At 32.5% G+C, this 25,830-nt stretch overlaps 1 protein-coding gene across 1 annotated transcript in view; it reads left to right on the forward strand.

Moving 5' to 3' along the window:
- Positions 1-25,830, forward strand: part of LRRIQ1 (leucine rich repeats and IQ motif containing 1) — a 190,795-nt gene that overhangs the window by 48,263 nt on the left and 116,702 nt on the right. Inside the window, 4 exon segments of the mRNA XM_063615130.1 lie at positions 1,973-2,166; positions 2,479-2,606; positions 8,532-8,605; positions 11,042-11,135. Of these exon segments, the coding sequence (XP_063471200.1) occupies positions 1,973-2,166; positions 2,479-2,606; positions 8,532-8,605; positions 11,042-11,135 (490 nt within the window).

Genomic DNA, 25,830 nt, shown 5'->3' on the forward strand with positions numbered 1-25,830 from the left:
CATAGATTAAAAACTTAAAAATGCGAAAGTACAGCCTGAATTTGGATTTCAGTTTGTCTTTTCTTCTACGAGCCTATTATGTATTTTCATGCTTTCTTTGATATTACATGATTTATTTCTCATTATAAGAGAATTTACTTTTTGCATAAAAGTTTTTTATAAGAAATAATATTTATAACATTAAGTTGCTATATTTGACTCAAACTATTACAGATACTGTAATTTTGAAATTTATTTAAGATATATCTTGAAATATATCTCTATGAAACATTTTTATAGTACACTAATTATTGCATTATCTGAATTTTTAAATATATGCTGAATTAAGTTTTCTTATAAGATTTCATTAATATTAATTGATTCTTTTATTTCCTCATCTCATAAAAAGTAGACTGTTCACCCTTTCTTTTTGTGAATTTATACATAATCAAAATAACAAGTCTTGGGTTAGATATTCTAAATTCCCCCAGGATAAATGTATTTCATAAATTCCAGGTATCAATTTTTATACATAATATATATTTTTAAAATTATGTATTTAAACGTATTATCAAATAACCTTTTTGATTTAAAAAACTCATGTTTATGTCAGCATTTAATTGAAAAAAAAAAACAATTTTGTAGGAGTATAACAAGAAAATCAGAATGAATCACAGTTCTCCAAAATGCAACCTCAGGGACTCCTGTGTATACAGTTCTCACTAAAGACATTCTGCTTACTAATGCTTACTTAAGACCTTAAACTTTACTTCCAGTTTCTAGAATTGCTTATTTTATTTTATTTGTATTTATTTATTTATTTTTAGGACTGCACCCATGATATGGTGCCTATAGTTCTTTATTTTATTTTATTTATATACTTTAAGTTCTAGAGTACATGTGCACAACGTGCAGGTTTGTTACACATGTATTCATGTCCCATGTTGGTGTGCTGCACCCATTAACTCATCATTTACATTAGGTATATCTCCAGTGCTATCCCTCCCTCCTCACCCCACCCAACGACAGGCCCCAGTGTGTGATGTTCCCCACCCTGTGTCCAAGTGTTCTCGTTGTTCAATTCCAACCTATGAGTGAGAACATGTGGTGTTTGGTTTTCTGTCCTTGCGATAGTTTGCTCAGAATGATGGTTTCCAGCTTCATCCATGTCCCTACAATGGACATGAACTCATCCTTTTTTATGGCTACATAATTTTAACTAACAAAGTAACACCTACAGAAAACAATGCATAGTCTAGTATCTAATTTAAAGAACATTTTCTAGATTTTTAATATCTTCCATGAAACTTTACAGACTTCCTCAGTGTCTTTTTCTCATGCTAACTCCTGATGGCTGATTTAAACAACCTTCTCAGTTTTTTCCTTATGACCGCTGAGTTACAGTTTCTAAGGCTCATCTAATATTTTGTAGATAGTATCATACTGATTTTAAGTTTATCTGGTCAAAGAAGAGGTCCCTCACTACAATATTGAAATACCTGAAGAATATGCTACCAATTCATTGGTTCTGATGATTGTACATACTTCATTTGGGAATCTAAGGTAGATATTCAAATGGTAGGAGAATGACTTTCTAATACTATACATGCAACCTGAAGCAAGGATTCAAAGTTCAAAGGCTCTGGAATGAGTTAAAAACTATTCTTTTAAGAAAAAAGTCCTTATATCTCTCCCTTGTTTTATTCTTATTTGAATATAAAGCATTCATTCCCAGTGTATGCCTTTTAGTACTGTGTACAATTTTTAATTGATAGATAATTATGTCATTCAAAAATATGTCACCCAGATGCCAGTTTAAATAATAACACAGTTTACAAGATATGTTTCATCAGGAATTTGGACTAAGTCCTCACTGGTAATTAATGATAATGAGAAATACAAAGGTGCAATTATTTAGAAAAAAAAATGGAAACTTCTTCTAGAGTCTGGAAGACAGAATGACACAGGTGATCTTATAACTTTTTTCTTCTAGGTGGTTTAGAATCTTTGAAAAATCTTCAACAACTAATTTTGGATCACAATCAGTTAATTAGTACAAAAGGTCTTTGTGATACACCTACCATTGTATACCTAGATTGCTCCCATAATCATCTTACTGATGTAGAGGGCGTTGAAAATTGTGGATTGCTCCAAATATTGAAGTTACAGGGAAATTATCTGAGTGAGGTAATTGCTTTGAATTAATTGATTTCTGTGATAAAGCAACACTTTTCTTTTGATAGAAATACCAATCACATTTTAAAAGCAATTTTGAATATTTTGTTAATTTTTCACCATGAAGTAACCTTTATCAAGAATATTAAATATTATACAGTTAATTAATAGAAATTTTATTCATATTTAAAAAGTCATACTTTATGATATGCATTTTATCAGAATCTATTTGTTGTTAGTTTTGGAAGGTTGTATATTTTTTAATTAGGCTAAATGATAAAATATTTTGCTTAATATAAACTAATGAACCAAATTTAAATATAGCTTCCATCCTTGGAGAATCTTGTTTTACTAAGAGAATTGCACTTGGATGATAACAGCATTTCAACTGTGGAAGCATTTTCTTCATACTGGCTGCCTTTACTACAAAATATTACTATCTCTCAAAACAGGTAAAAGCATACTTAAGAAATAAATTCAGTGAATGATTGTTTAAAATAAATATGTGATGTTCATAAACTACCATAAAAGTTAGATTTCTCTAATAATTCAATGAGATTGCATCAAAATAAATTAGTATATAAATTATAAAGATAACATTATAGAATTTTTAAAAAATAAAATGAATTATTGGCATACCCTAAAATTTTAGTAGAATTTTAATTGTCCATTTATCTTTCTAATTTTATTTCTTCTCAAAGATGCACTTGTATAAATCTCTCAAGGAAGATTTGTTTATATTTATAAGGAGCATAGTCCTTGGAAAATACAGGAGGTAGTTAATTTAATTCAGAAGGATCGCATTCTCTCAAATGGTACTTATTAAATCCTGGAAGGACAATTTTTAATCTGCTCTCAACTTGCATGTCTTTTTGAAACTGTTAGGATGGATTTAAATTTGATTTCCCTAAGGATATAAAGTAACACTTAAAAAAATACCTTAACATTCAATTGAAATGGGTACCTGCCTCAGAAGATCTATTTGAAACCACCAAACATCTGGATCTTTGCTGAGAATAACTGGGTAAACCAAAACAGGAGCACAATATGTGTATTTCTCCTCTGCTTAATATTTCATTGTAATCCATTCACTCTAATATGATTAATTTCTTCATCAAAGGCACAAGGAGTAGGGGAAAGAAACCACCTTTAACAAGAAATTGTTTCTTTAAGTTATACAATGCTCAAAAAACACACGAATAAGGACAATACCATTTTTACATATATACCTATTTTCCCTCGAGACATATAAAATCATCTCTCAATCTCTTGCACAATAGTGTTCATCTTTTAAGCAGGTATATACTAAATAACTTAACTTCCACCTATTAAACTTTGACATTGAAAAACAAATATGTATTCAAAAAATCCCCTCAAATTACTTTAATCCAATCTAAAATTTAAAATTTGACTTGAGTTTAAAAGGACATTTGTTCCCAGAGCCAGCTTCATCAGATAATACTGTGTAAGTAATCTGGGCAATTCACAAACTCCTTGGATCTTTTCAGAATATTTTCCAGGTAGAGTATACTTTCAAAATGAAATATTCAGCTATGTTTTGGACATACACAGTAAATCACGGAGGAATTGAGATACCTAACATATTTTATAAAAGTGGACCTCAAGCCACATTAATGAGCATAAAATATTTAAAGAGATTATAAAGAAAATCAAGAAATTTTTTGGCAAGTAATGCCTTTAATTTATTTGGGCAATTTAAATTATCAAAGATAGTCTATTTCTAAAAATTAAATTTAATACTAGCTGATAGACTTTTGCTCTATCAGTATAATATGACTTATGCATACCGAGCTAATAAAATGGGAGTTATATAAACTAGAGAATTAAATATTTTTTAGAACCGAGTATGATAATTGGAATGATTAATCCAAATGTTTTCTATTTATAATTTTGTTTGCATAATCTTATAATGTTTGACTATTGAGATGGGGTTTGCTATTTGGGGGATAGAAAAATGAGTAATATATGTTCTTACACCCACAGAGCATTTTGGCATAAAAGAACTTAATTTTTAAAACTCATCTATACCAAAAAGTAAAATTATTGTATATGTGATTTTGAAATTTTAAATAATACTGTCACTGATATTGGAATATATTTCTTCTGAGACTGTCAGAGCTCTTTGTACATGTAACCTTCTGCCATTATTGAGAGGATGAAGGGAGAAGGCCCAAGAGCACCAGGGAAATGTCATTGATAGCAAAGGACATATGGAATACTAAAATGATTTTGTAATGTCATAGTGTAAAGATGATCTTCAACCTTAGAATATTTCACAAGTTTATTTTCATTGACTGTAGAAATTATCTATTTTAATTTATTTTAATTTATGCTCTTACATGTGAAATGACTTTTTAAAAAACCATATTAGGTTTGATAAAACCAAATCTGTGTTTGAATATTGACCCTACAACCTGGTCAGTAGATGTTGAGCAATTCTGCTATCTGACCCTTAGTTTTTTCTCACAAGTAAAAGTGGTAATGCCTACCTTACCTATTTTATGGGATTTTAATGATGATCCAAGAGGAAAGGGAGAATAATTTTATAATGTGATATTTGGATTTGTGTTTGGTATGGATTTTAAATTATATATACTTTTCCTTTAATTTTTGATATTTTCATCACAAAGAAGATATTATGTGTCCATATGCTTTTTTCCCCAACAAATAGAATACATATAAAGAATGATACTTAGTACATATTTTTTGAAGTATTTGTTTCATCCTGATTTCTGTTTTAAATTTTCAGTAAGACATGTGACTGTTTTAAGTTTGACTTAGTGGAGTTCTAACTGGATGACTCTCTGGCTTTATAAGCCTTTTTACTTCCAGTGAGACTCTAAGTAGGAGCAGAAAGTGGAAACTAGTACCCATTGGCTGTTCATTGTACAAATCTTTTGCTTTTTGTCGTCTTTGAAATTTATATCTTTTTAATGCCCAGGGCTAATGTGACAAGGTCAAATGGTTTTAGGTTTTCACTAATGTCCTTTGTCTTTCTGGTTTGAATTTTCTTGGAAACAATATACACAGAATGTCAGTAAAAGGAAAAGTTCTAGAGGTTTTTTAAAAAAGGATTATACTATTAAGTTTCTACCATCCTAATGAATAGTTATAAAGGTGAATGAGTAGCCAGTTTTCTTGATTAAAATGTCAGAAGAAGAAAACAAACATGATTTTAACAGCACGGTTATCTGAAAAGATTACTTTCAATATTACAAAAAGATTTTTTCAAAGCATATATTTCTTTGCTTTGATTGATTTTTGCAAAGATTTATTGATTTTTGATTCTAAAAAAATTATTGGTTATTTTCATTTGAGGTCTTTTTATAACCTATATGTTACCATATAACTTATTGGCTAAAAACGTGAGATACTCTTGAAAAAAGAAAAAAAATTGTATTCTGAGTGGTTTAATATGCCATTACTGTTAATATTTCAAAATCTTTTCACTGGAAGGGTGAAGAGTTAGTATTAGAAATATATTAAGGGTAGAGCACAGAAACAATTTTCTTGTTAATAAGTACATTTATTAAAATTTTATTTTTACTTGAATTATATTTATATATATAAATTGCATGTAATAATTATACAGAACGTGCTTGAATAGGAAATGTCATAAAATTGAGACTTAAACCCACTAATTATGTATAGGTAAAGCCTGAATTTCCTCTATCGCTCCATCTCTTCCCGCCCCACTTACCTTCCCTTCCCTTAACGTTTTTTTTTCCTTTTCTTTACTTCAATATCCATGTGAGATTTCAGTAAATTTCACTCTTATTTAGTATATGTACAAATAATTCAGTGTATGTAATGGCTAATATATTCTCACTTTTATTATCTTGGATATTTTTCTCCTGGAAATTGCTTTTAAGAAGTGGGATCTTATATGTTTAATATGAATGTAATATTGTATTTAGGATTGGCAACATGTAGAGAGATGTTCTCCCAGCCTCATTGTATCATCTACTTTTTCTTTCTTTTTTTTAAATTTTATTATTATTATACTCTAAGTTTTAGGGTACATGTGCACAATGTGCAGGTTTGTTACATATGTATACGTGTGCCATGTTGGTGTGCTGCACCCATTAACTCGTCATTTAGCATTAGGTGTATCTCCTAATGCTATCCCTCCCCCCTTCCCCCACCCCACAACAGTCCCCAGAGTGTGATGTTCCCCTTCCTGTGTCCATGTGTTCCATTGTTCAATTCCCACCTATATGAGTGAGAACATGCGGTATTTGGTTTTTTGTCCTTGCAATAGTTTACTGAGAATGATGATTTCCAGTTTTGTCCATGTCCCTACAAAGGACGTGAACTCATCATTTTTTATGGCTGCATAGTATTCCATGGTGTATATGTGCCACATTTTCTTAATCCAGTCTATCGTTGTTGGACATTTGGGTTGGTTCCAAGTCTTTGCTATTGTGAATAGTGCTGCAATAAACATACGTGTGCATGTGTCTTTATAGCAGCATGATTTATAGTCCTTTGGGTATATATCCAGTAATGGGATGGCTGGGTCAAATGGTATTTCTAGTTCTAGATACCCGAGGAATCGCCACACTGACTTCCACAATGGTTGAACTAGTTTACAGTCCCACCAACAGTGTAAAAGTGTTCCTATTTCTCCTCATCCTCTCCAGCACCTGTTGTTTCCTGATTTTTTAATGATCGCCATTCTAACTGGTGTGAGGTGGTATCTCATTGTGGTTTTGATTTGCATTTCTCTGATGGCCAGTGATGATGAGCATTTTTTCATGTGTTTTTTGGCTGCATAAATGTCTTCTTTTGAGAAGTGTCTGTTCATGTCCTTCGTCCACTTTTTGATGGGGTTGTTTGTTTTTTTCTTGTAAATTTGTTTGAGTTCATTGTAGATTCTGGATATTAGCCCTTTGTCATCAGTAATATATCTTCTTTCTCTCTGCTAATGCTGAAAGAGATAGTACAAGGGAAGAGTGAAGGTCAATACAAGGGTTAATCTTCTGCCAGACCCCATGAGGCTTCCACTCACGGGGTTACTCTGTGAGCTTCTGACCTGAGAATATAAAAATAAGAGATTTCGTTGTTGTTGTTGGTGGTGGTGGTGGTTTCTATGGCAGTGAGTTTGTAGAAATAAAGAGGTAAAGGACCCTTCCAGGACAACTGGAGGGAGAGTATAAAAAACACAAAAGCAATAAAAGTGAAAATTAATGCATACTTATTTATTTTGTACCAGAGATAGACCTTGAGCCAAAGTGTATTTTGAACAGCTATGGAATTATAGTGGGAATTAATTCAGAAGACTTCTCTAATTGTGGAAAAAAAGATATATATATATATATATATATATATATATATATATATATTTATGAAGGAGTTTTTATCTTGCTTAAAGATTCAGATGAGCTGGCTTAATTTAATTTCCAAATAGCTACAGGTAATGTGATATTATGTTACACAGTAAGTGTAGACTTGTCCTAGTTGGAAATGCAAATCAAACTAGAGTTAATTTACCCTTTACAGCTTTTGTTTCCAATGACATGAGTATTTTGAATATCACAATTTTTGTTTGAATATGGGTTTTTGATAACAATTATAACTTAGAAAATAATGAAAAACTTTAAATGTAGGAGGAAAATTAATTATTGCTAGATTATAATATGCGTAATTAATTAGTATTAATTTTAAATATCAGTGTGTTTTGGCCAAGTTTAAGTCCATTCTGTTGAGGTAAAACATTTTATATTATTCTGTTCTTATACTCATTTATTTACATATTGAGTATATTTCCAATTTAAAAGTAAGCCCAGTTTAATTTTGAATACTTACAGCACTATAATACTTTCAATTAGTAAAGAAAGATGTTTTAAAACAAAACTAGTGATTAGTTAGTTCTCCTGTTGGAAAGTAGTAATTTCTCCTGTTGAAAAGTGATTTTTCATTTGTACCTTAAGTTTAGGTTATGTGTTTCCGGCAGGGAGAAAAATAAATAAAAAATGTAAATTCTTTGTAAATTTGGCCTTACATGAATACAAAACAAAATAATTAGAACAAAACACACTTATTCTTATTCAAATAGCAAATACACATGAAAATCCATGATTTTTGTGATTGAAATTAGTGATTTCAGGATTTCCTTTAAAAAATGAATAGAAGTCTTCCATCATAAATACGTAGAAGTCTATAATTACTGCATTTGTAAAAAGTACTGTTAGCAAGTGCTATAATTGTACAATTATAATTGTATATATAAAATTGTATAAAATGTGGATAATTATATAATTGTATTATAAAAATGTATTGTTATATAGTTACAATGGTAACATTAAGGACTTTCCAATTTAGAATTTTGATGAAGTTTATGTTTTTGTTTTCAGCTTGACCAAAATTGTACCACTTTTTCATTTTGTTTCATTGGAAAAGCTAGATGTCAGCCACAATTGTCTTTCTGGTAAGTTTAGCATAATATATATATTTTAAATAATAGACTTTTGACTTTCTGTTTCAAATATGATAAGAGGTTGTTTTAAATGCATGAATTAATGGCATTTACATATAATAAACCTGTAAAATAAGGCATGCTGAAATAATTCACTTGAAATTTTATTTCCACTTTTACAGTCATATTACTTCCACATCTTTCTGGTAGGCCTAGCCAAAGTCACAGTTATGCTTTTATTTAAAAGTCATACATCTTTTACTTATGAAATGAATAGCCTAATGAAGATGAGCAAACAGTATACCTTTCTAACAGGTATAGAGTAGTTACTCATTAAAAATTTATTAAAGAATCATGACTTGAATTGACTTCTTACTTTCCTCAAAATTTCCTCATTCCCAGTCCCAGTCAGTCCACTCCTAGATGCAGCCACAGACTGAATTTATCACCACACATTAATTTTGTCTTTATATTAATTGGATCAAACAGTACATTCATTTTTTTCTACAACTTTCTTTGTGTGATATTAGCATCTGACATTTTACCACTTTATATATTAATTAATTTATTTTTCTGAAGTGTAAGGGATATATGAATATATCACAATTTGTTTATCCATTTCCCTGTTGAATATACTTTGATTGTTTGTGGTTTGGGGGTTATGAATACAAAGTTCCTGTGGTTCTTGTACAAATATTTTTGCAGGCTTAAGTTTTCTCTTCTCTTGGGTAAATGTGTAAGAGTGTAATTGTTGGATAATAGAGTAGGTGTAACTCTAAAAGAAACTGACATACTATTTTCCAAAGTAGTTGGAACATTTTACAACCCCACCAGAAATAAGAGTTACAATTGCTCCATTCTAGAGAGCTTTTAATACTTTGCTATGTTATCTCATTGTGGTTTTAGTTTGCATTGACCTGATGCATAAAGACGTTGAACCTCTTTACAAGTGTTTATTGGTGATTTTTGCACCCTCTTTTGTTGTGTCTATTCAAGTGTTTCACCATTTTGGAAATGTGATTGTTTATATTTTTCTTATTGATCTATAAAAATGTTTATGTATTCTGGACATCATTGTCTTATAAATTTCTAGCCTTTGTTTTACCTATCAATTTTCTAAATTTCTTTATTTATTTAGATGGGTAGATATTTTAATTTTTTTGTTATTTTTGTGTGTCCTTTTGTAATAAATTTTTCACTCCCAGATTGAGAAGATAATTTTCTGTGCTTTATTCTAGAAGCTTTTGTACTTTCAATTTTTACTGTTAGGCCTATGATCCCTCTCAAATTAATTTTTATGTATGGTGTGAAGTAGAAGTTGAGTTCATTTTTTATATGGATATCGAATTGTTCCAGCCACACTGGTTGAATACGCTTTTTTTCATAATTGAATTACTTTGCCATCTTTGTGCAAACATTGTTTTACATTTGGTTTTCTTTGGGATATGTTTCCATTGATTGCTTTTCTCATAACTATGGCTTATGTTTTCCTATTTCTTTGGATGTCTAGTAAATTTTAACTATTTGTTGAACATTGTAGCTAATTCTGCATCGAACATTGTAGACAGTCCAGTAAGTCAGGGTGTTGTTGTCTTCCTTTAAAGGATGGTAAGTTTTATTCTTGCAGGAAGTCAAATTAATTATGAATAATTTTTAAATAATTTTGTTCCTGCCGGGCTTAGTTTTGTTCTATTTTAGGACAGGTCATTTTAGTTTTCTTTCTATTTTTTTTTTTTTTTTTTTGAGACAGAGTTTCATTCTTGTTGCCCAGGCTGGAGTGCAATAGCACGATCTCAGCTCACTGCAACCTCCGCCTCCCAGGTTCAAGTGATTCCCCTGCCTCAGCTTCCCAAGTAGCTAGGATTAGAGGCATGCGCCACCATGCCCAGCTAATTTTGTATTTTTAGTAGAGACGGGATTTCTCCATGTTGGTTACACTGGTCTCAAACTCCTGACCTCAAGTGATCTGCCCGCCTCGGCCTCCCAAAGTGCTGGGATTACAGGTGTGAGCCACTGCCCCTGGCCCTATATTCACTTTTTTAAAGGCAAAAAGGACCATGCAATTCTATTTCGTTGTATATACAATTTTAACACTTCTGCTATTACTTTAGATTTTACTTCTTCAGACTTTGTGCTTACAATCTGTCACAAACTATTCTAAGTCTCATACACATTATCTTATTTAATCCTAACCCTATAAGACAGATATGAACCTGAACTGTAAAGCAGATTTGCAAAAGTTCACACAGCCGTTAAATGGTAGAAACATATATTCTGACAATAGTCTGTGTTCTTAACACAGTCTTCTTTAAAAAGCATGTAGTATTCTGCAGAAGAAATAAAAATATTACTTTTCTTTAATAGGTAACCAGTAAATACAGTGGTCCTAGATTTATGATATTTGTTCTAAATCTGTGATACCTTTCAAAATGATTTTATTTTCTGTAGATCTTAAAAGTGCCATAAAATGGTTTGATGCATGCTATTCTCTCCGTGAATTGTCTCTCACTGGAAACCCACTTCTTCAAGAAACAAACTGGAGGTAAAGAAGCATTGTTGCACCCCATGAATATCCATTATTATAGTTGCAGAAAAAACAGTTTGATAAAAATTGTCCTATGAATAACAATTACCTGGGATAAGTTAATTAAAAAATTAAAAGTCATTTTAAACCAAAAAAGTTTTGTAAAAGTAGTTTTAAAAATGTTTTTATTCTAAAATAATTTTCTTGCACATGTATGAACTAATACAAAATTGAAATTAAAATTGTAATGTAAACCATTAATTATGTGACAAGTTTAGTGTGATATTAACTTGGGTTTTGCATTTATAGAAAAGGTATTTGTTGAGAATTGCTTTTTTGCCAATCATCTAATTACATAGCTTCCTACTTAAATTGTTTCCTTTTTGAGAGTAATTTGGTTTTGTTTTATTTTCTTGAAAGAGAAGGATGGTGTCTGTAAAAAAGTTTGTGTGATAAGCATGTTTAAATTCTTGCTCCTCTTTGGAATATTGCAATACCTAAATGTAAACCAAGAAAAATATTTTGTAATTTTTAATACATTTTCATAGAAAAAGTTTTCTCATTTACACTTCTAATAATATACTAACACCATTTCCCCCAAATTGACCACCATCTTTTTTCAAAAATTAGCTATTTTGTGATAACTTACATATCATAATTTTTATCATTTTTATGAATATGAATATTTTGTGAAAAACTGGACATTTTTATCACCTTAAGAAATACCTCATGCTTTTTTGCAATAAGTTCCCTCCCCCAGTATTTTAAAAACATCTCTCCACTCTTTTATGGCTTTCATTGTTTCTGGTGAGAAATGTCTACTGACATTCTTGTCTTTGTTTCTCTGTCTAAGAATGATTTTAAGATTTTCTCTTGATCACTGGTTTTCAGCAATTTGATTACAGTATGTTTTGGTGTGGTTGCATTTAGTTTACTTGGGATTTATCACACTTTTTGGATCTGCCATTTTCATAAAATTTGGAAAATTTATGGCCATTTTTTTCAGATTTTTTTGTTCTCCCTTTCACTACCTATTCTGTCCTAGTAGGACTCCAGTTTCAACAATATCAGACCAGTTGAATTATCCCAGGAGTTGCTGTTGTTGTTTTCTTTTACTTATTATTATTTCTTTCCCTTTCTGTGCCTCACTCACTCCGAATAGTTTCTATTGCTTTGTCTTCAAATTCTCTGATATTTTCTGTTTAAGTATCTACTCTGCTTTCAGTCTCATCTATTTTTCATTTCTGATTGCAGATATATTTTTCATCTATATGAATTTATGTATTTAACATTTGTAATTTCTCTTCTAATCATGCTCATGCTTTCTGGAACCTTCTTGAACATATGGAAAATATTAATAATAGCTGTATTAATTTAACTTCCTTATCTGTTCTTTCCGTCATCTCTATCATTTGAAGGTCTATTTGTGTTGATTTTTTTTTTCACTGATTCTGGATCATATTTCTCTGCTTCATTACATGCCTGGTCAGTATTGGTTGTATTCTGGACATTTTGAATTTTATATTCCCAATGCTTAATTTCATTGTATTACTTTAAATAGCCTCTATTTTGTGTTTGGTGTGCAGTGGCTAAGTTACTTGGCACTAATGAGATACTTTCTAAGCTTGCTTTTAAGTTCTGTTAGAATGGTCCAAAGAAATCTTTGGACTAATGCTAATTTAGCCCTATTACTATGATGACAACTTTCTGAGTATTTTTTCCAGATGTCTCATATAGAGACAGGCTGGTCTCGAACCCCGGGGCTCAAGAAATCCTCCCACCTCAGTCTTCCAAAGTGCTGGGATTACAGATGTGAGCCACTGTGCCCAGTCTTCTATGTATCCTTTTAACTTTGCCTGTGGGAACTAATCTCCTATGTCAGTTCCTATAGTTCTGCCTTCAGTTTCTACTGGTTCTTTCCCCTGAATTTAGATGGCTTTTTCTTACACATCAACAGAAGATTACTGATTTGCCAAGTTTAAGTGAATTACCTCCCAGAATACTGAGAGAATTTGCATATGTCCACTGTGAAATTTTCCATTGTGGAATTGGTGATCATTCTGGCTTACACTTTTGTCTTTTTTTATGCTCAGAACATTCATTTTTGAGATGGTTTCACGTTATCTATAGTACATTTGACATTTTTATACTGTCATTTCACTGGTACATCAAGGCAGGACAAGCCAAGCATAAACAAGGCTACAATTTAGGAAAATGAGTTTGCCAATACAAACATGCTAAGTATAGGGGAAGGCACACATTTACTAAAATACATATTAGGTAGCAAAATATATATTAGGACCATTAGAGTTTAAATCAAATCAGGAAAACTTGTCAACTTGTTCAGGCAGTTAAAATACATTTATGAACAAAACACAGACTAAAGAAAAAAAATAGCTATAACACCTGATCCTAGGGCAGAAGCTGTTGACTTTTTGCCCTGATTTGGTTTCTCTGCAAGGTGTGGCCATGTCCAGGAAGACCCTGGATTTGACAATTTCAGAGGAGTATACGATATATTACAGAAGAATTAAATGTCTGGTTATGTTTAAAATTCCCAGATCTGACTTAATGTACCTGTAGAACAAGCTATTAGATTCTGGGGAATAGTCTCTCTTCCCACTCTTGTCTGAGGCTTCTGCAAACCTCTGACACTCTTTCTAGATTAATTTTTTTCCTGGATTTGTTACTTGGTCTTTGGTTAAGAAGATAGAAGCATTTTTACACTAACTCAAACACCTGTGTAATTTACTGCATATTGGTAAGAGTTATTGTCTTGGCCCAGAAAGTCCATTTTTCTTCCTTTTTTCTTTAGAGCTAGGTTTCCAAAAAAAGTTTCTAATAGTACAATGTTATTTAGGGAAATCTGGCATGTTTCCACATGTTTTAGAAAAAAATTTGTCAACTTCTAGTTTAGAAATGTCTTTTCCAAGTGTATGTTAAGCTGTGCAACACAGATGAAAGAGTATGACCTAGTACAGTGGTTCTCAAAGGTGTGTCTCTTGACCAGCATCATTCATCATCACCTGGAAACCCAGCAGAAATGCAGAATTTTTGACACCATCCAAGCCTAGTGAATCAGAAACCTAGGAATGGTGTTCAGTAATCTGTACTTTAAGAAGTCCTTTTGATGATTCTGATATATACTAAAGTTTGAAAACCACCATTTTAAAACAAAGATATTCTACCCCTACCCCATACTGTGTGATCCTGGACAAGTAACTTAATTTTCTTTTTTAGATATGTGGTCTTTCTATGTTGCCCAGGATGGCCTTGAACTCCTGGACTTAAGCATTTCCTTTACCAAAGCCTCCTGAGTAGCTGGGACAACAGGTGTGTGCCACCACGCCCAGCTCTAACTTAACTTTTTTATGTCTCTGAATCCCCAGTAGTAAAATGAGGATGATAATCTCATGGAGTGGTTATGAGAACTGAATGGTATAATACACGTGATTTATTTAGAACAATTCTTAGAACGTGGTAAGATAACAAAAATTTACTATTTCCCATTACCATGTTAACCAGATTATATATGGCATCTTATTCAATCACCAAGTATTTAATGAATTCCTCCTGTATGCAATGTCCTCAGTGTCCTAACATGTTGGACATTGGGAAGGAAATTTAATATAACTCATAATTTTAAGACATTTTTCTAATCATATTGGGGAGATAAAATGTAGGCACAGAATTGATGACCATGAAAAATAATAATGATCAAAACCACTAATACAACATTCACTCTGTGCTCAACACTGTTCTCATTTAATCTATACAATATGCCTAATCAATTATGTATGTAACCCAGCATCCCATTTTATAGTTGAGGAAAGTGAGTCCCATAAAGTCTAAATAACTTGACCAAGGTTACATAGCTATCGAGTAGAGGAGCCAGGAAATTTAACCCATGCAGTCTGGCTGCAAAATCTACGCTCGTAACTCTTAGAGTTTTTGTGTCTAATAAAACACTAGTGTCAAATGATTATTGTAGGCAACATATAAGCTTTAGAAATTTAGAAAAATCATCTCAGTTTAGTGTGACAAGGAGAAACGGCCTTGGCTAAAGGGGCACACTTTTAGTTAAACCTCAAAAGTTTGCTAAGATTTAAAATCATCAAGAAATAATAAAAGCAATTCTGGTGGAGGAATATCCAAGAAAAGTAAGGAAGGTCAGATGTGTAGTTAGACTCTGTTTGAAGCTAGTCTTTTCAGATGTAAAATGGGTATACTGGGAAATACCATTGGAGGGAGATGAGAAATCAAGTACTTACAGTGGTCAGAGAATAGATGAAGTACTCTCTCTATATATTACTTCATTTCACAGCAGCCCTATAAGTTGGGTTCTGTAATTGTGATTCTCATTTTAGAGAGGTATTTACAAAAGCCTAGATACCTTATGATTTGAATAGTACTTATCTCATAGGGTAATATAGGTTCGGCTTCATGAAAAATAACCCAGAAATCTGTGTGGTTCAATACTAGATTATTTCTTGTTTACATTACATTTGATGTGGGTTCAGCCTGTATAATGGAGGCAGACTCAGAAACTCAGGCTGCTTCCATTTTGTAGACCTGTTTCATGTGACTTCACTGTACTTGGCTTTTGTAAGCTAGTGGATTGTGGTAGGAGAGAGGGAAAGGGACCATAGGGAAGGTACAACTGACATATAACCACTCTGCTTTCAGAGGTCGCAGTCATCACTTCACTCATATTTCATTCCGTTGACTAGTTCCATTCATGTAACTGGTCATATCACCAAACCTACTGCACGAGAGGCTAGAAAAGGTAAAGAACAAGGCAGTCATCGCTTCACTCATATTCCATTCCGTTGACTAGTTCCATTCATGTAACTAGTCATCACCAAACCTACTTCACGAGAGGCTAGAAAACGTAAAGAACAATAATATCAGCCAACACTAACAGTCTGTGTGAAGGCTAAATATGCTACCACATGAAAGCATTTTATAGAGTGCCTCTTACCTGGCACACTAAGAAAATATTAGCTATTGTTTTTAGTGAGCAATAGAGAACATTTGAATATATGTGTGGTTATAAAAATAGTAGATTACATGTTTAGTTCTGAATATATTTCTGGCATTGTCCCAGACATTTTGTATTTCTACCAGAAATAAGCATTTTAGGAAGACTTTTTTCATCAGCAAACTGATAAGAGATTAGGAAACAAGTGACCAAATTTATTAGAGTCCAGAAATTATAAAGGGCTAAAATTCAGTCTTGAAAATAGCCCCAAATTATTGTACAGATTCTTCCAGAATAGAGCTGGAAGGGGACATATGTACCATATATATGTATATGGTGTTACACATTCTATATATATATATATGTATATACACACACACACACACACTCAATTCTCTCATTTTCTTAATATATAAAAATTGAGGTGCAGAGATTAATTAGCGTACATTAGATACGACATGTTTGCATGCACAGTTTTCTAAAAAATGTCAAAATATCTAAAAAATGATTTCTAAAAACATCTAAAGTATAAAATTTTCCAGAGATGGAAAGATTAAATAAATATTGTTCATTTTATTATATTCTTTGATAGGACATTCTTCAATCTTGTATAGTTTATCATCTCCTGAATAGCTAGACTACATCTTCTTAGATTTGGATCTATTTTCTCTGAAAATGATTTTTATAAAGTTTATATCCTTGATATTATTTCCTCTCTTTTATTTACACATAGTTTTTAAAACCAATATTAATATTTTCTATTAATATTAAAGTTAATGTATAAATAGGCTATTTCTATACTTTTTACATTAATAACATAAGAAATATTTCTAACTTGGAATATATATTGTTTTCCCATTCATACTAAACATATGCTATTCTTTTCTCATGGCTTTCTTTTGCTTTTTAAGAGTTTTGCTTCTGAAAGACAACGCAAGAAGAATTTTATGTTCTGAAATAATCTCTTTGGGTACTGGGGATTCTGTAGTTATAAAAATGGCAGTTTAGCCGGGCGCGGTGGCTCACGCTTGTAATCCCAGCACTTTGGGAGGCCGAGGCGGGCGGATCACGAGGTCAGGAGATCGAGACCACGGTGAAACCCCGTCTCTACTAAAAAATACAAAAAATTAGCCGGGCGCGGTGGCGGGCGCCTGTAGTCCCAGCTACTCGGAGGCTGAGGCAGGAGAATGGCGTGAACCCGGGAGGCGGAGCTTGCAGTGAGCCGAGGTTGTGCCGCTGCACTCCAGCCCGGGCGACAGAGGGAGACTCTGTCTCAAAAAAAAAAAAAAAAAAAAAAATGGCAGTTTACATTTTTATTTCTGGATATATTTCTTGCATTGTCCCAGGCACTTCTTATTTCTACCAGAGAAAATTGGTCACTGCCTCAAGGCATGGGTTATTTTAGGGAAGTTTCAAATATTTTACTTATTCAGATGTGATTTCAGGGATGCCATTAAAAATACGTTAGTTGGACTCATGTAATGAGAACGTACTCTTCCTCTCTCATTCTCTTACAGATAAGATCTTTTAACTTACTATCTCACAGGCTATCTTTAGGGCACAAAATCCCTGTTCTCCCGAATGTCTGGATGGTTTTTCTTGCCTCTTATTAATTTATAATAAACTTATGGCTTCCCTCTTGCCTTTTTGCTTTAGCAAGTTGGCATTCTGTTTACTCAGAGATAAATATCTATCGTCATTTATTGGGAAAAGGATATAATCACTTTTCCTTACTAATATTACACTTTAGCCCTTCACTACGTGCCCTTTGGATGCATATGGTCAATTCTCAATCTGGAGACATTTGCGGCACCTTGAATACAAATGTTCAGACAAGTTTCCTTAACTTTTGTTGAATACAAGAACAGAATTGCAATTTTAAAGAGAACAGAAGGAAACATAGTTGGTGACAGAATTACCATTTATATCTTGGAAACAAATTCTGGACGGTGCAGAGGAGTGTATTTCCTTTATTTTTTTAAAGGACATATATTCATTTACCCAGAGAGTTTAACAGCTTGATCTGCAGTACTGAATTGTGTAGATTGCGCTTAGTTTGTCCATTTCAGGTTTGTGTTGTAGCATTTCACTGAGATCTGTTAAATTGAGAAATTTTATTTATATCCATTAATTTTTAAAAGGATATAATCTAAAACAGCCATCTAAAATGTTATATCCCTAATGGAAAAAATTTGGTTTATTGTTTTTGCTTTTGGTTACATAGTACCAGCACAGTCCCTTGTATGTAATAGACACCCCAAAATATTTGTTGAACAAATACATTACAGTATTTAATTACATTATAATGTGTAAAGCCTTGACAAATTGTGTGTTTCTGCCCCCTTCTGCCAAATTTTTTTATTGAACTCATTTAATTTTACATTAATGATTAGAAATGTTATTCCTGATAAATTGACAACTGATGTTATTGCTAATTCACAGTAATTATCAGTATCAGGAATTGTGAAACTACAGTACTTAGACTTCTAAAGTACTATAGTATTTATCACATTCCCCAGGTTTCCAGAGAAACTGAACTCTAGGACATATTACTATAAGAAATATCAACTGTTGATGTCAAGTCATAAGGTTATCAGAAACTTCAGTTATTCAAATGAGTTGTGTGTGTGTGTGTGTGTGTGTGTGTGTGTGTGTGTGTATGAAAGGCCACCTAAATGTGTTTCTAGACCTTTCGTGCGCTGGGTGTAGGACCCCCTCACCTGGAATAGAGCAATCGATATTTCCACTTACCTGTAGTGGCTCAAGTTCTGGGGCTAGGCTTCTTTTACACTGAGTTTAAAGTACTCCTAATCTCCAAGTTTGGGATCCTCATTTTTAGGAGCTAGATCTTAAAGTGAAACTTCTCATACAAAAACAAGAGTATAATTACATCTAAAAGGTACTGCTTGGCAGGTAATACTATTTATAATGAAAATATCTGATGGGTTTTTAGGTAGATGTTTTTTTTCCTGGTAACTATATAGGCCAAGCCTAGACGACAAATAAAAAATATTAGCTTTTCCCATTATTCAGAGCAAGTCCTTTTAGGGCCATGAATTTTTTGTTAGTTGTTGAGCAAAAATGACATGAATTATCTTGCTGATCTGGTGTCACTTTCCATCCAAACAGCTGCCACATTGCCAGTTTCAACAACCAGAAACAAAATTAATGTCTCAAATAATCTTTCAATGTATTTTTTTATCATTTTGTTTGCATGAAGCATGAACACTTTTTTTATTGACTAAAACATACTTGTTGGAAAATAAATTGACATATTTTATTACAAATTTGTAAAGATAAATATTCACATTTTATGGCTTTTGTTAAGTTTATATACTTTAGAGTTTTACAGAAAATATATAAGAAGAAGCAATATGAAATAAAATAAATAGTATTTATATTATAAGTATGAAAAATTATTTGGCTATTATAATTTCTATATTTAAATGAACTTTTCTGGACTAGAGTAATTCCCACTTTAGAATGTTGGCTGTCAAATTTCATTTACATCAGTTGGCCTATATTTAATTTGAGAAATTCATTTATCTAAAGGGTTTTAAATCTGGAAATCTATAAAATATGGATTTATTAATCAAAGGATCAACTCAAACTTTAAGCAGTATATTCCAATGAACTTTACATAACCCCATGATACCAACAAAAGGATTAGTTATAAATTTTCCCAATTGGCTTCTTACTTTCATGTCTAGCCAGTGATAACAGGGACAATGCTGATGTACTAAAAAATCTCTTTTTAAAACTTAATCCATAGACTCAGTTTGAAATCTCCTTTGGGAATTTCTCTCATTCATTCATGATTAATAGAGCTTCTTAAGTGGTGGAATATTCACCAGGAAGTTTTCACCAAATGAAATATTGGTTCAGCCCTTGATTAGGAGGCGCCCAGCTGGAAAAACTAATGTTGAGATCTCACAGTATTCTAATACTTCATTTCCAACATTCATCAACTTGTTATGACACTTTCTAATATATTCATCATAAACTCTTATATGTCTGCATTTAGAACTTGAGACCAATCCATGCACTGCTCTGTTATGCAGTTCTGTGGATTGTTCTTTAATAAGTAAATAACATGAAGAAAATGTTTAAAATAAAACACTAACTCCAATCTGGATACTGATTATATAAATCACAAATTTCAAGATATTGTTATAGTCTTAAATATCCAAGGAAACTAAATATCTACATTCAAAAGAATTCCAAATGCTAAATTATTTGGAAACTTTTTATATAAAGGTGATAAACAGAACATCAAAGTATTCCTAATGTAAAAATTCAACCTCTCTTGATCCACATTCCCTAAAATTGTTCCCCATACCTGAAATATTGGATGTAATATTTATATCAGCATCTATGACCAAGATATAGTATTTCATGATAAAATCATTACTTTGTTCCTTGCTGATCTGGTATCAGTTTCCATCTGAACAACTTTTGTGTAGTAACAGTTGCAACAACTAGAAACAAACCTATACTTCCATATTATCTTTGAATATATTTATTTTTATTGTTTTTGTTGTTTGGAGTATAAAATATCTTTTATTAAATAAAATATGCTTATAGTAAAATATATTTATCTGTTCATTTTTCTGATAAAACAAATATTTATATTAGATTATTGTGTTAAAATAGCTCTTCATTTTGTCATTAATTATTATGCATAGAAGCCCACTATCTATGTATTTGAAATGTACTCTCTAAATTCAGAGTTCCAGGAATACTGTTCTAAGACACGGTCATACTCTTTATGTAAAACAGTAGAAATGTTAACCGGTGAACAAATTATTAGGGTATAACTGCAGCAGTGCCACAATATTTCTTATTGTACTTAGCAAATTCTTTTTTTGTTGTTGTTTGTTTGTTTGAGACAGAGTCTCGCTCTGTCACCCAGGCTGGAGTGCAGTGGCACGATCTCGGCTCACTGCAAGCTCCGTCTCCTGGGTTCACGCCATTCTCCTGCCTCAGCCTCCCGAGTAGCTGGGACTACAGGCGCACACCACCACGCCTGGTTAATTGTACTTTTTTTTTTTTTAGTAGAGACGGGGTTTCACCGTGTTAGCCAGGCTGGTCTGGATCTCCTGACCTCGTGATCCGCCCGCCTCAGCCTCCCAAAGTGTTGGGATTACAGGCGTGAGCCACCACCCACGGCCCGATTCTTATTCTTTAGTGTGCATAAAGAAGGCTATCTTTAAAAAATAAAGCTTACCCCAACCTATCAGCAGGGTTATTTCATACAATCAAAGACAGCAGTTTTCTTTTTTTCTTTCTTTTACGTTTATTTTAGGTTTTGGAGCAGATGTGAAGGTTTGTTATACAGGTAAACACATGTCGTGGGGGTTTGTTGTATATATTATTTCCTCACCCAGGTATTAAGCCCAGTACCCAATAGTTATCTTTTCTGTTCCTCTCCTTCCTCCCACACTCCTGGCTCAAGTAGACCCCAATGTCTGTTGTTTTCTTCTTTGTGTTCATAAATTCATATCATTTAGCCCACTTCAAAGTGAGAAAATGTAGTATTTTGTTTCTGCCTTAGTTTGCTAAGGATAATAGCCTCCAGCTCCATCCATGTTCCCACAAAGGACATGATCTCATTCTCTTTTTTTTATGGCTGCATATATTCCATGGTGTATATGTACCACATTTTCTTTATCCAATCTGTCATTGATAGTCATTTAGATTGATTCCATGTCTTTGCTATTGTGAGTAGTGCTGCAATGAACATTTGCGTGCATGTGGAAAGACTGCATTTTTTCAAAGCACGCCAGGTACAACTGATACAGTAGTTCATAGCCAGTCATTTCAGAAACACTGCGCTGCAGTGTTGGAGGCACAATATAAGGATCTAGCCTTGAATTTCTTCCTTGAGGAATATAGAGAGTGAATAAGAATCAGTTTGTTAGACCTTGGGAATATCAGGTAGCAGCCTGAGTATTATCTTGCTTTGATGATGTCTTCTCATTCAGCCAAAATGAGACTTGAAAGATGGCTACTCAAAAGGGTCTCCCAGGCATTATTGCGTTTGCACTACCACTGTGGATCCAGGATCACTTTTTTCCGGTGAAAAGTATGGAAGTTTCAACAGTTTACTGTTACTATTTAACTAGAAATTATTATACTGTAGGAGAAGAAAAAATCTGCTTTATATAACTCCAAAAAGATACAACTTAAAAAAGAAAATCTGCATTATTAATTTTTCTTGTAAGATATATCTGTTTCAAAGACTAGAACATGACTTTGGCAGACCTCCTTTTTTCACATTCATTCACTCAGGTCCACTCTAGAGATCAAGGTGTCAGACAAAAATCTGCTTGGCATCCACAGAATTAGAATAAACTGTGGGTTATTCTCAAGAGCTATTTCCATCAAGTTGTTGAAGCTTTATGTTTAGTCTTCTAATTTAGGAAATTGAGTCTTGAAAAAGGTCCAGCAACAGAATCAGAGTATCTTCTTTTTGATACTGGTTGAAGAGATGCATTCTTAACTGTCAGTACCTTTTATTATCACATCTTAAAAACATCATTAGTTCATGCCTGGCATTTTATAATCATAATTAAATAAGTTATTTTGACATCACAGTCATGCCTTTAAGGAAACTTGACTGAGTAATTTTATGGAGATTTAGAATACAATGTAGCTTCATCAGTAATACAGTAAACAACTTGGTGAGGTGGATTATGGATAGCTGATTTCTTCATTTATTTTTTATTGTTACCAGTTTTATTTTCAGAAAGTAACCTTCCTTTGTTCTGAAGAAAGCCCTGGTCAAAGATTGTCCCTGGTGATTATCTCTGATTATCTCATAACCCCTCTGATGAATAGCTGTTATCTTAATATAACATTCTGCCTTTGAACCATGTCTTAAAATTAATGCAACCAGAAACATGATGTATGTTATTTATTACTTTGTGGCAAATAGGGTAGTTTATGATTTGGTAAACATTGGTAGCTTCAAAACTACTAAACAAGTTCAAAATATATGAACTCATATTTTCTTAACTTGATCAAACTATTTATTAGCAAAGCATCAAGCTTTTTATCTGCTTCATAATATGTAGATCATCTGATAATTACCTTGAAGAAACAAATCCAATTTATTTCCCTCTTCCCTTATTTAAATATTGATGAGAAAAAAGTTTCAGTTTTCTTTCAGGGGAGGGAGCAGAGTGGGGGTTGGGAGCTATTTCTGTTCTCAGTACATGAAAAACTATGTGTTTTTTTTTTTTTTTGCTTTTATAGAGGAAAATGTATTTATTTATCTCTTGTAATTATTTTTTAATTTACTGTTACCAAGACTACCAAGATTATAACTATACACAGAGATACATTATTACTTTGGTTGGCCCTAGGCATTTTTGCCTTCATGGGCCACTTCTTTTATAATATATATACATATGCTAAAATTATAGTTCACAACTGTTTGTATTAATGAATATTTCATCTTAGACTCTACAATCTAGGTAGAGATCTGCCTGAAGTTTTACTTCTTAAATCTTAACATTTTAATAATCTTGCCTTGTCATTCTTAATTTAGCGTTTAGGAGTTGTTACTTTCTTTTTTTAATTAATAAAATTTATTTTTAGAGTAGTCATAGGTTAACAGCAAAACTGAGCAGAAAGTACAGAGTTCCTACATACCTCATCCCCATACATGCACAACCTTTCCTGTTATCAACATTCTGCACCAGAGAGGTGTATTTGTTACCATCAGTGAGTCTACAATGACATTGTCACTCAATGTCCATAGTTTACATTAGGGTTCACTCTTGGTGTTTTATAATCTACAAGTTTTGACAAACATATAATTACATGTATCCACTATTGTAGTATGATAAACTATAGTTTCACAGCCCTAAAATCTGTGCTTTGCCTATTCATCTCTGCCTCCCACCAACCCGTGACAACTAGCGATCTTACTGTCTCAATAGTTTTGCCTTTTCTAGAATGTCATTAAATTGGAACAATATAGTATGTGAATTTTTTCATATTGACTTCTTTCACTTAATAATATGCACCTAACTTTTCTCCGCCTCTTTTCATGGCTTCCTAGTTCACTTCATTTTAGCACTGAATAATATCCTATTTTCTAGTTGTAGCACAGTTTATTATCCACTCACCTACTGAATGACATCTTGGTTGCTTCCAAGTTTTGGCAATTATGAATAAAGCTGCTATAAACATCTCTTTACAGATTTTTGTGTGAATATAAATTTTCAGTTCATTTGAATAAATGCCAAGGAATGTTATTGCAGGGTCATTTGGTGAGATTTAATTTAGTTTTATAGGAAATTGTCAAATTGTCTTCCAAAGCGGCTGTACCATTTTGCATCCCCACCAGCAATGAATGTGAGTTTCTCTTGCTCTGTATCTTCACCAGCATTTGGTATTGTCAGTATTTCTGGATTTTGACCATTCTAATAGGTACGTAGTGGTATCACATTGTCTCATTGTTATTTTAATTTTCAATTTTCTAATGAATATCATGTTGAACGTCTTCTTATATGCTGACTTGTAATCTGTATATCTTCTTTAGTAAGGTGTCTGTTGAGGTTTCTTGCCTATTTTTAAATTAGTTTGTGCATTTTCTGATTGTTGACTTTTGTTCTTTGATATATTGGATAACAGTTCTTAATCAGATACATCTTTTGAAATGTTTTCTCCCAATCTGTGGCTTGTCTTCTCATTCTCTTGAGATCATCTTTCATACAGTAGAAAATTTTAATTTTAATGAAATCAAATGTATTTTTTCTTTACTTGATTATACCTTTGGTGATTTTTGAACTCTCCTTCCTACACACTGACATACCTTTTGCATTTTATCTAAAAAATCATCATCATACCAAAGGTCATCTAGATTTCCTCCTATGTTATATTCTAGGAGTTTTAACATTGTATATTTTACATTTAGGTCTTTGATTCCTTCTGAGATAATATTTTGTGAAGGGTGTAGTCTGTCTAGCTTCATGCTTACTCATGTGGATTTTGAGTTGTCCCAGCACCATTTGTTGAAAAGACTATCTTAGCTCTATTGTACTGGTTTTGCTCCTTTGCCAAAGATCAGTTAGCTATATCTGTGTGGGTCTATTTCTGGACTTTCTATTCTGTTCCTTTGATCTGTCTATTCTTTCACCAATACCATACTGTCTTTATTACTATAGCTTCATATTAAGTCTTGAAGTCAGTTAGTGTCAGTCTTCTAACTGTTGTTTTCCTTCAATATTGAGTTGGCTATTTTGGATCTTTTGCCTCTCTATATAAACTGTAGAAACACTTTGTTGATATCCACAAAATACCTTGCTATAATTTTGGTTGGGAGTGAGTTTAATCTATAGATCAATAAGGGAATAACTTACATCTGGACAATATTGAGTCTTCCTATCCATGAACCCCCCCATTGGGATATCTCTTAATTTATTTAGTTCCTCTTGGATATCTTTCATTAGAGTTGTATAGTTTCCCCATAGGAACTATTAGTTTTTAATTAAGGGATTAACTTTATTGAAGGACTTCACTTTTCCCCTGTAACTATCAGCAGTCTGGTGAAAAGAGACCTACACTCTCCTTGAGAAGGGTTTCGGCTAGTGGTTCTAAATGGCTGAGCTTGATGGAAAGCTCTTGCTGTCTGACCTGGCTTTTTCACAGCATTAGTTTTTTGTTTGTTTGTTTGTTCGTTTTTGTTTTTGTTTTTTGAGATGGAGCCTCGCTCTGTCACCA

Source organism: Symphalangus syndactylus, chromosome 13 (genome assembly GCF_028878055.3).
Source record: "Symphalangus syndactylus isolate Jambi chromosome 13, NHGRI_mSymSyn1-v2.1_pri, whole genome shotgun sequence".
Taxonomy (NCBI): Eukaryota; Metazoa; Chordata; class Mammalia; order Primates; family Hylobatidae; genus Symphalangus; species Symphalangus syndactylus.